The 12,040-nt window shown below is 34.3% G+C and overlaps 1 protein-coding gene across 4 annotated transcripts in view; it reads right to left on the bottom strand.

Moving 5' to 3' along the window:
* Positions 1 to 3,745: 3,745 nt before the first annotated feature.
* The window catches only part of LOC143039938 (kinesin-like protein KIF3B), a 70,637-nt gene continuing 62,342 nt past the window's right edge, over positions 3,746 to 12,040 (bottom strand). Inside the window, exon 17 of one of the 4 annotated variants that reach the window (XM_076210389.1) lies at positions 3,746 to 6,782. In XM_076210389.1, coding sequence (XP_076066504.1) covers positions 5,880 to 6,782 — 903 coding nt within the window. In that variant the 3' untranslated portion in view covers positions 3,746 to 5,879. Of the gene's footprint in view, positions 6,783 to 7,724; positions 7,786 to 12,040 lie in introns of those variants that run through there. The other 3 variants (XM_076210390.1, XM_076210392.1, XM_076210391.1) reach the window with 3 other exon arrangements.

Raw genomic sequence — 12,040 nt, 5'->3', positions numbered from 1 at the left:
CTAAAGAATAAAAAACAATATTTGAGTGAACATTTGTTTAAAGCATGTTTTACATGAAGGAATAATATAATATTTTTTATATTAAAGTTTTACAGAACAAACTAATTTCATACAAAACATATACATATTCAGTCTACAATTTGTGTCTTTCCAACCACTAAATAAATGCTGCAGAGCAGTTTGTTTCCTTCTGCCAATACCTGGGCAGTCTTATGCTAATTATAAACAATAACCATTAATCATCATTGCAGATAATGAATGAATCACAGTATTTACTTGTAGCTGTTCTCTCATTTATTTGCTGCTTGCTTTACACAGCAAGTTATTTCCAAGATATACATTGAAGAGATGATGTTGGTGAAATTTAATTAAATCAAATCACTATACAAGATCAGACAAATTCAGAAGGATTCCAAAAATTCTATTCATGGATACATACAAAGACGAGGGTAATGATTTAGAGTACATTAGAACACTAAATCTTTCCTTATAAAGCTCTTTCCATTTATTTCTGTTGTCCTACCATAACAACAAACAAAAATGGGTATCTTATTCCTTAAAACAAACACTACTATTCTCCAAAAGAAAAGTAGACTTGTTGAAATTAACTGCCAATTAAAAAAATAAATAACTAAATAAATAAATAAGATACTCAAATTCATCATGACCTAGTAATATGGACAAATACAAAGAAAGGATGTGGGAGAGGGAAGGGGGCAGGCACACATGTGGACAAGCACTGGATTTGTCTACATTCCAACAAGAGTATGTGCACACCAACTGATGTGAATGTATATGCCTTAGTAACATGCATGATATTTTAAATTCATTCATAAAATAAGAATCCTCTCAAACTTGGTAGATGATTCTTTGGTCTCAGTAATCAGAAAATGTTCTTTATATGTATACAGCATGGGTACATAAACAGCTGCTATTTTGAAAGGAAAAGTGACAAAATATTTTATAATAATATAGTAGGAAGCTAACCCATACTGGCATATCGAGCTTAGTATCAATATAATCCATGACAAAACAGCTTACCATAGATGCCAACATAAACTTTTACATTTTTTTGAGGAGAAATGACTTAAACTTTTCCTTAGGAAAAAAAAATCATAGCTTATGGCATCATATATAAAGGAATTAACTAAGACTATACTCATCCTTTAAATCTTGGTGCCACTCTTCAAATAAATAAAACTGCCTATTATTAGCCATAATAAAATCCAGTATATCACATGGCTGAAGGGTTTACTAGAATACATATTTTCATCTAAAAGATTAAAAATCATGCACTCAATACAAACTGAAAGTAATTTAGTTTTTTCTTTTGTATGAACATGTTAGTTTAATTTTCCTTTCAATGTCCCAAAAAGTGTTACATTCTCTTGAAAATCTCTCCCCTTTTCCCATCAATCAATCAATCAATCAATCAATTTCCCCAGGTGTCTACTGCAGGAGACCTGTATCTCCCAGGTAATTGACAATAGCCACCAGGCATACCCATAGGTCATTCAAATAATAAATATTATATTAATTGTATTGTTGTCTATGGATAGTTTGTATAGGACAGTGTGGGGGAGTGTGAGTCAGAAATAATCCCTTTTCCTATTTCTCCACTAAGGCAAATGACTTTTCTCTCTCATACATAGACACAAACACAGATATACACACACACACACATGGAGATGGGACCCAAGGAGCATTGCTCCTTTCCTGTATACTACAATTAGGTAAATACAATTAGGTAAACACACACACACACACACACACTCATGAGGGCTACTTCTCCCTTATAAGGGAAGAAGCCAGTCAAGGCATGCATGCACTTCCACCCATTCCACTCCCATCCACCATCCACATATTAAAAAAAATAATAAAGAATAAATAAATAAATAAAATAAATAAATAAAAATATATTCATAATTTTGTGTGTGTGTGTGATTCACCATGGCCTTGGATCACATGCTAGACTCATGATCAACAGCTATTTCCCTCCCAGAAGAGAGCTCAGAGCTTATATATGACCGTGTGTGTGTGTATTTACCTAGTTGTATTTTATGGGAAGGGGAGCTACGCTCGTGGTGTCCCATCTTCATATCTCATTTTATCTAGACTGTTTTTAAATTCATGTATTGTTTTTGCACACACCACTTTCTCATCTAACTTGTTCCCAATGTCTATTACTCTGTGGGGAAAGCTGTTCTTTTTCAGATCTCTTCTATAATTGTCTTTCTTGATTCTCTTTCCGTGTCCTCTTGTATTTCTAATATCCTATTTTATTAGATCCTCCCTATCAATAGTTTCTTTGCCTTTCATGATTCTATATATGGTTATCAAATCTCCTCTCTCTCTTCTTTGCTCTAATGTCTGTAGCTCAAGTTTTGCTAGTCTCTCTTCATATGATAGTTCTGAGAGTGTTGGTGCCAATTATGTAATTGCTCTTTGTATTCTTTCAAGTTTTGTTATGTGTTTTTTTGTACTTGTGTGTGTGTGTGTGTGTGCACACATGCATGCATGCATGCATGTATGTATGTATGTATGTATGTATAAAAAGGAAAGGATTCCACAAAATATTTTAGTAAAAAAAAATTATCCAATCTTCTCTATCCTTCTGATTTTCATACTTGTTTCCCAGTTATCATTCAGCTAGATACTTGATCTTGAAAATGTTGAAAATCACTTAATTTTGTAAAAAAAAAAAATCACTTTTAACAAAAGAAATGACCCGCAAAAAATATTTTCTGACTATATTATTCTTAAGGTTTTTCTACCTTAAACTATCATTAAAAAGTCAAGTTTCCCCACATGCCACTCTTGGTAAGCTGCCCTATAATGCTCTAAATAAATAGCAAGTGCTTATTTGTGGAAGAAATGATATTAAGCACACCAACAATCATCCATTACAATGTTGAAGCCTAAAGCTTTCATATGGAGAACATTATTTCTGTGAACTACATCATCAACTAGTCAAACTTTATATACAATATAGCTATATATGCACACACTAGTCTAGTGAACATTTTCTTTATTCATCTACATAGCTCCTTACAACAAAGTGAGCATGTGTATGTGTGTGCATGCATGTGTGTATCCAAATAACTGTATTTACTATGTATGTGTATTTGTGTTTACATATCTGTATATTTATCTGTTTGTGAATGTGTGTGTGTACATGTGTGGAGTGAGGTGCTATTTCAACCAACTACACATACACACACATCTACACAACAGCATAGCAGTTCAATATGTTCTGCTTCTTATTATTTGGGCATGTCAATAAATTCCTCTTTTTTTCTTTTTCTTTTTGTGTTGTGATTAGTGATGTCAATCAGCCGGGCAACCCCATCACTACAACAACTCAAGTCAGTTATCGCAGACTCTCAACACAAACATTGCAAACCTCACTAAAAATATATTTACATGCAAATATCAACCTAAGACTCTTCAGCAAAGTGGAGGTGATAGAGAAGATAAAAGGGCTAGATGGATAAAAAATCCATATGGAAGCTTGACACTAGGTATACATAGCCAGAGCTGTATGCAAGATGAATAAGCAACAGTTTTACTTGGCCTTCTTAAGCATTTTTTTCAAAATAATATCACATGCCATTGGCCAAGAAAAGTGATACAAAAGTTACTTGCTTGTGCAATACTGTACAACAAACTGATATGACATTATTATAAGAAACCATTTGAATGAACATGTGTGTATATATATATATAATATATATATATATATATATATATATATATATATATATATATATATATATATATATATATATATATATATGCACACACATACACACAGGACAGGTCAGGAATCAACAAATCACTTCAAGAAAATATACTAAATAATTATGAATTACAATTATTGAAACAAATGCTGTTCAGTGACATAACTGATTACCAACCAATGACTAGATATGCTGTCTCCAAAAAATATGACCTTTCCTGCCAAAACAAAGCTACCATTAGAAATAACAATGATAAAAATGAAAGATATAATAATAATAAAAAAATAAACACAAGCCATCACTATACAGCAGGGGTGGCCAACCAGTCAATCCCAAGCCTGTTTTAAGTCAATCACATTATTATACCTGTTAATAATTTGTCCTTCAGAAGCTGTCATGCAAATAGCTGCAATAGCATATACAGGTACTCATGATACTTGGATCACTGTATTTCTCTTTTCTTCTGTGAATAAGTTATATTTATATTTATCATGATGGACATGTCTGAACAACATACATTTATTCATATAGCTAGACTATTTCTGTGTTAGGCTGGTAGGCATCAGGGTAACTGTAGAAAAAGTAGATCATATCTCACAAAAGGTTGGTCAGCCCTGCCATACAGTATATTTTAACCAATATCATGAAACAAAGCATTAGAACTCAAACATTCATGGATAAAACTGGGGTAAACAAAGAATACAAAAATACAAAATGTTCATTATAGTAATGTGAACACATGGAAGAGATAATGTTTTCAAATGTATAGCTAGCCAAATAAGAAAGGTACTTAAAGTACACAACAGAAAAATACAAATGGAAAAAAAATCAGCTTAACTTGTGCATTTAGTCACATTTTCTAATGAAATGGAAGCAAGTTTCCCTTTACTTTACACTTGACAAAGCCTGTACTAATGTTAATATAACTAAATATCAACATAAACAATATTAACAAGTACACAATGCCAGATTATTAAAGCAGAAAAAATAAAATTTTTGGTATGAGCTGATGGCAAGGCATAGCAAAAATTAATTCAGTCATGAACAACACAAGCTAGCATGCAGAAAGCATGGAAATAAAGTATAAACAGTCCCAAGAGGAAGAAGAAATAAAACAATTTAATTTTGAAGCCAAAATCCAAGAATCTTGATAATTGCCCAATTAGGTTGCCTAGAGGACAAGATTGGTGTCAATCTTGCTGCCCTTAACTCTTAATTAATTATTTATCATTTGACTTAGTAGTCTGTGACCTTAAGTGCTCTACTAACGACAATGCAATCCACAAGTGATTTCACTTGTTTGTTTGTTTGTTTGTTTTTCAAAACTGATAAGTATCTGAATTTCATTTCAAATTCCATATAATACACAAATTATATTTCTTTTTTACTTACAGGCTTCAATATCAGTGCATATATCTGAACTGAAGAATCTGTTTCCTTTTCAGCTTTGAAGATTCTCACAATTCTTTACTTTTTCCACTGCATTTTGATTAATAATTACAAAATACTTATTAATGATTATGTTCCACAAGTGTATTTCCACAATTTATACATTGCTTAAACCTCCCACACCTGAACCATTAATTATTTTCCCTGTTGTGGAGAATCAAATTTTAGTTTTTGTTTTACAATTTCCTTTAAAGCACCAATATTACTAACCAATGTATCATAGTTTCCTCTTCTCTTTGAAGTGAATAAATACTTTGCATTTCCTCACTGATTAAATTGGAACTGAGAATGCTGAACACACAAAGCAAACTATTCGGCTCCATTTTCTTGACAAGGTGGGATTAGGCCTTACAGCTTAAAAATATTTGGCATAAAAATAACCTTAAACATCTACATTAATCAGCCAGAACCCTAAAGTTAAAATTATATAACACTGAGAACAATATCTTGTTCACTACTAAATGCTGCTGCTGTTGCTTTGGTTGCTCTAATCAGTGCAGTCGGTGCTATTTGCTTCTTTTGTTAAGGAACCAAGGTAATCAAGTACTGGACATACACATTGATTGGCCCCTTCTCGTAGGAATGCAGTGAGTGCTAGACTTCTAATATGGTTACCAAAGCAGCTGCTTGGTATCATCATATTACTGTGAGAAAATTAACATTTTTCTGTTCAGTTTTAACAAACCTTTTCTAGCTGAAAATATTCAGTACTGATAGAAAGCCTGCAAAAGCAGATATTATTCTGTACAGAAATACTGCAACACAACAAATGCTAATTGCCATAATAAGATCTTCCCTCTCCATTTCTGTGACTCCATAACTGTCACGACTTTGGGAGTATACCATTTGACTGGGGGATCGGTTAGGATAGCGTTGGAGGGACAAGAAGATCGGGGTAGCTTGAGTCAAGGCCTCACTATCATCGGAGAGTACATTCCATATCCTTGTCAAATTTCTCCGAGATATTCTCCACAGTATTCTCTCATAGAGGCATGGCTGCATATTTGGCCGCCATTCCACTAATTTCTTTTGTAGGACAGTACTGCAGTGCCCCAGGAAGCTTCCTCCGATCTTTCCCTTTTGGTTTGCCAGCAGCAGCAGAAGCCTCTTACTTGCATTTTTTGCAATGTGTTTGTTGGCATAAAGTGGTAGGTATGAGGAAGAAACAGAGCAAGACTGAAGACTTCTCACACATGGAAAGCAGCAAGTCCAAATTCTTCCCGAGTTTGAACCAATACTGCTTTCCAGCCTCTCTAAAGATCTACTGCCACCACCACTAATCAGATGATGGCGCTTCTTCCAGCAACAACGTTTGACTTGAGGTTTGTAGTGATAACAACTCCTTCGCACACCAAATGCTCCACACTGTGAGTCATGGAGAAACCTGCCATTCTTCCTGTCAACCCAATTATGTCTAACAATATGAGTATCCTTTATAGGCAGTGACTCATCTCCACTGTCACTGGTGGGAGAACATTTTGGAGTAATTACCTCACCTGAATCGTCTCCTACTTTGGGACGAGGCCGCGAGGTTTGGGGTAACTGAATGAGCTGTCCGGCACCTGCATGGGGGGGCGAATCCCACTCTTGAATCTGAGATAATGATAAAAACAAAATATTACTCATCGGCTAGAAAAATCATAACTCATCACAACTACAACAGATACATTATGGAATGACAGTGTAAGGAAAAATTGAAAATGAAAAGTAATGTTTAAGCTTTTATAAAGAATATATCAAAATAATTTGAAAGGAAATAACATATATGATATACACACTATGTTATTATAAAAAAGCAAAAACAAAAGGGTTAGGCATCAGTTAAATCCCTGAAAGTTAGAGAATTAGTGACACAAATGTAGCAGTGGTAGAACAGAAAAGCACCCAGCATTCAGTGAACAAGTTAGTCGCTTTAATAAAGTTATTATTTTCACCAAAAGGAAATAGACTCGGTATGGCCTATGGACAGAGCCACGGCAGCTTTGTGAAATACATGAAAGTAACTACAATAATAATCAACATCGTTACAAGCTAATCTGACCCCACTGAATTATGATTTTGGTTAAAACAAGAAGTATGTGAATTATCCTGGAATTACACATACTTTACCCCCATCACAATTGCATACACTGGAGATTTTGCTGTGGTTAATGACAGACATTTTCATTCGGTTGATGGATGGACCCTGTCCTGCATGGTGCCTCAAATGTTCAAGATCCGCTCTTACTCAGTCCAGAATCCAGCCCTCAGCAGAATAAAATCCTCTGGTATCAGAATGAACAAAACCTACAATGTATCCTGCCACAGTAAAACAGTAAACATTAAAGTGCACTATCACCCAACCCATTTTATGTTAAACTTTGCACACAAAGGTGCCACCCAACCTTTAACAAATTCTCATCAGTGGAAAAGTAGCAAGACTTGAGCAGATTTAAACAACTGTAATTGAGTCCTATTTCTCTTATTTTAAGATTAGTAAAAGAGGGATTAAGACAAGCCCCAACAGTTATGTGGCCCCATCAGCAAAATCCCTGCCTTTCTTGGATTGTTGCTAATGTTGCACAGTCACCAGTTTTGGAGTCCTCCAGATGAACAACTGCCAAGACAGTATAGTTATACTCCTTGACGAAAGTTCAGAAAGGTTGAAATTACAGTATTTGTGCAATAACTATCATATATATATATATGAACACACTGTGGTTATTCAGGGTACCTGGCATCATTCCAATTATAGGTGTGGTTTGGATAAATCAAAAACACCCTGAAATAGAGAACTAACACTGGTAATTTGTATACATACTGCATACTCAATTTCAGATGAGTCAGAGTGGCTGACCATATTGCCTGTATGGTTTTTGTAATTCAGGATTCCCCCTCTCCCTTCCTCCCTCCCTCCTCCTCTCTACTTTGACAGTAGTTCATTATAGCACACTGCCAATGCCAGACATGTCCATTACACAGGTAGAAATACCATAGAATCTTAGAAGTATACTTTTAATTTTTCAGTGTCAGTCATGAAAGTATTTCTACTAGAAACCTTAAGATTCACCATTTATGCTATAATAAACCACTTCTGTTTTCCACTCATAAATTAACACATGCATGTACACATACACAGAAAGTCATATGGGCCTGATGGAATAGCAAACTGGATATTGAAAGAATGTATAGATGAACTTACAGACAAAATACACAAGATAATTGACTTCTCACACAAAGAAGGAAAAGTACCACAAGATTGGAAAATTGAAAATATAGTACCAATATATAAAAGAGGAGACAAAGAAAATCCAACAAATTATAGACTGGTATCCCTTACAAGCACAACTGCAAAAATATGCAAAAAAGTTATTAAAAATAAATGGATTAAACACTAGGAAGAGAACAATAAACAATTTGAATCTAGAAGTGGAAGATCATGTACTACAAACTTAATATGCTTTTACTCAAGATTAATAGAAATAATACAAGAAAGAGATGGATGGGCAGATTGTGCTTTCTTGGACTTACAAAAGGCTTTGGACAAAGTACCACATAAAAAGCTACTAAGAAAAATTGAAACAATAGGTGGAATACAAGGAAAATTATTGGAATGTGTTAAAAATTTCTTGAGTGGAAGAAAAATGAAGGTGGTACTTAGAGACAAGAACTCAAATTGGGAAGATATGATAAGCGGAGTCCCCCAAAGCTCTGTATTGGCTCCTATAATGTTTGCTATTTATATAAATGACATGGATGAAGACATGGAATGTTATATAAACTTCTTTGCAGATGATGCGAAACTATTAAAGAGAATAAGTACATGGAAATGGGAGTCAAAAGAGTGAAGTGAATTTTAACATTGAAAAATGCAGTGTAATGGAATTTGGAACAAGCAAAAATAGACTCTCAAGTCAATATAAAATTGGTACAAAGTAAAAAAGTAAACTCAGAAAGGGATCTAGGAGTAACTATCTCAAATGATATGACACCAGACAAACATGTCAACAAATTAGTCGCAGGAACTTTTAACTTAAGATCAATGAAAGTGGCATTTGACTACATGGTTAAAGAAATGGCAAAGAAAATACTAGTTACACTGATAAGACCAAAATTGGAATATGCATCGTCTATATGAGCACCTGCATACATGGGCACCTGCATACCAAAGGCTCTTTTCCCCCTTTACACGGGGGGTAGCCAAAAAGAAAAGGCATAGAAACCATTCCTACCCATTCCACCCCCTACATATTCCACTACCCTCCACCCTTCTCCCTCCCTCTCATCTTGGCACCTCCTGGATGACAGGTCATCCCTACATCCTGTCCACCTAGTACAAAAACAAAACAAAAAAACATTAAGAAACTAGAAAGAATTCAAAGAGCAATGACAAAGATGGCACTAACAATTTGCAATTTGACAAACAAAAATTGGACAAACTAAATTTACCAGCCCTAGAACAAAGAAAAGAAAGAGGTGATTCAATAACCATTTATAGAATTATGAAAGGGATGGAAATTCTGGATAGGGATGACCTACTAAAATGGGACAGAAGAGCTACAAGAGGACACGAAAAGAAACTTAAGACAGTTACAGAAGAGATCTGAAAAAGAACAGATTTCCACACAGAGTAATAGATATCTGGAACAAACTGAAAGAGGAAACACCCAGTGCTAAAACTATACATGACTTTAAGAAAAAAACTGGATGCAGAAAGATACAACAGCAGGTCACTACAAGCATAGCTCTCCTCCTGCAAAATACAACTAGGTAAATACACATGTAAATACACACACGCAACCATACTGTTGATGAAAATATTTATAAAATGCCTGATCTCTCCTAGACTGGAATATGCAGCCATGGTGTGGTCTCCAGATAAGGTAAAAGATATAAATATGACTGAAAGAATACAAATAGTGGTGACCAAACTGGTTCCTAGCCTTGCAACTAAAGTATAGAGACTGACAGCATTACTGGTGCTAACACTGATCCCTATGGGACACCACTAGTAACTTCCTCTCATCCAGCATATATCCAGTCCTTCACTACTGTGCATGAGAGAGACAGTGTGTGTGTGTATTTACCTAGTTGTATTTTACGGGAAGGGGAGCTATGCTCGTGGGGTCCCGTCTTCATATCTCATTTTATCTAAACTATTTTTAAATTCATGTATTGTTTTTGCACACACCACTTTCTCATCTAACTTGTTCCAACTGTCTATTACTCTGTGAGGAAAGCTGTTCTTTTTCAAATCTCTTCTATAGCTGTCTTTTTTTATTTTCTTTCTGTGTCCTCTTGTATTTCTGTCATCCCATTTTATCAGATTCTCTCTATCAGTAATTTCTATGCCTTTCATGATTCTGTAAATAGCTATCAAATCTCCTCTCTCTCTTCTTTGCTCTAGTGTCTGTAGTTCAAGTTTTTGTAGTCTCTCTTCATATGATAGTTTTGAGAGTGTTGGTGCCAATTTTGTAATTGCTCTTTGTATTCTTTCAAGTTTTTTTATACATTTTTTTGTACTTGGTGACCATATCGTTGCTGCATATTCCAATCTTGGTCTTATCAGGGTGATTAGGATTTTCTTCACCATTTCTTCATCCAGGTATGTAAATGCAACTTTGATTGTTCTTATTAAATTATAAGTTTCTCCAAAAATCTTATTTATATGTTTCTCAGGTGACATATTATTCATAACAATGACTCCCAGGTCCTTCTAATTTTCTACTTTTTTTATTCCTTCTTCTCCCAATTTATATGCTCCTGTTATTCTGTTTTTGCTTTTTCCAAATTCCATTATACTACACTTTTTTGTATTGAACTCCATCTCCCACTTCCTACTCCATTCCTGTACTTTATTTAGATCTCTCTGTAGTGATTCACAATCTTCTTCAGTTTTCACTCTTTTCAGTAGTTTTGCATCATCTGCAAAGAAGCTCATATAGCTTTCAATTCCTTCATCCTTATCATTAATATATATAGCAAACATTATTGGGGCCAGAACTGTTCCCTGCAGAACACCGCTTATTACTTCATCCCATTTTGAGTACTGGTCTCTTATCACTCTCATTTTTCTTTCTTTCAAAAAGTCTTCCATCCAATTTAGTAGTTTGCCCTGTATTCCTCCTTCAGTTTCTAATTTCTTAAGCAACTTCTTATGTGGTACTTTGTCAAAAGCTTTCTTTAGGTCTAGAAATGCACAGTCCGCCCATCCATCTCTTTCTTGTATTGTTGTATGTTCTCCCTTGTAAACACCGATTTAAAATGTTTGTTCATAATTTCTGCCATTTCCATTTCCTCAGTGTATTCAACTCCCTCGTCTTAATTTCTCCAAGTCTTGTTTGTTTTTCAGTTTATTGTTTACAAATCTGTAGAATAGTTTTGGTTGATCTTTACACTTTTCTATGACATCTTTTTCATATTTTCTCTTTTCCTCTCTGCACGTTTGTACATATTCATTTCTATAACAGGTATATATTTTCCATTTTTCAGGTCTTCTGTCTTTTTTCCATCTGGTCCAGGCTTTGTCTCTTTTGTCTTTTAACTCCCTACAACTTTTGTTGTACCAGCATTTTACATATTCTTTTTCTTGTTTTTGTCTTGGGACATACTTTTCCACTCCTTTTTTTTTATTTTTGTCAAAATATTCCATTTCTCTTCTACTGTTGTTTCTTCTTTGTATATTTCTTCCCAGTTTTCCTTTTGAAAGAATTCTCTTATTTTATCAAAGTTTGTTTTTTCATACATCATTCTTCCTTTTCTATATTGTTCATTTCTTTTCATATATTTTTCTTCATTAAGTTCCAGTTCAATCAATATGTGGTCACAATATTGGTGTTTTATATTCAATTTTGTCCACTATTCTAGGTTCA

Source organism: Oratosquilla oratoria, chromosome 27, assembly GCF_046742065.1.
Source record: "Oratosquilla oratoria isolate Oo_2021 chromosome 27, ASM4674206v1, whole genome shotgun sequence".
Lineage (NCBI taxonomy): Eukaryota > Metazoa > Arthropoda > Malacostraca > Stomatopoda > Squillidae > Oratosquilla > Oratosquilla oratoria.
The sequence above is the reverse complement of the archived record's forward strand: the minus strand, read 5'-3'. Positions and strand labels throughout refer to the sequence as shown.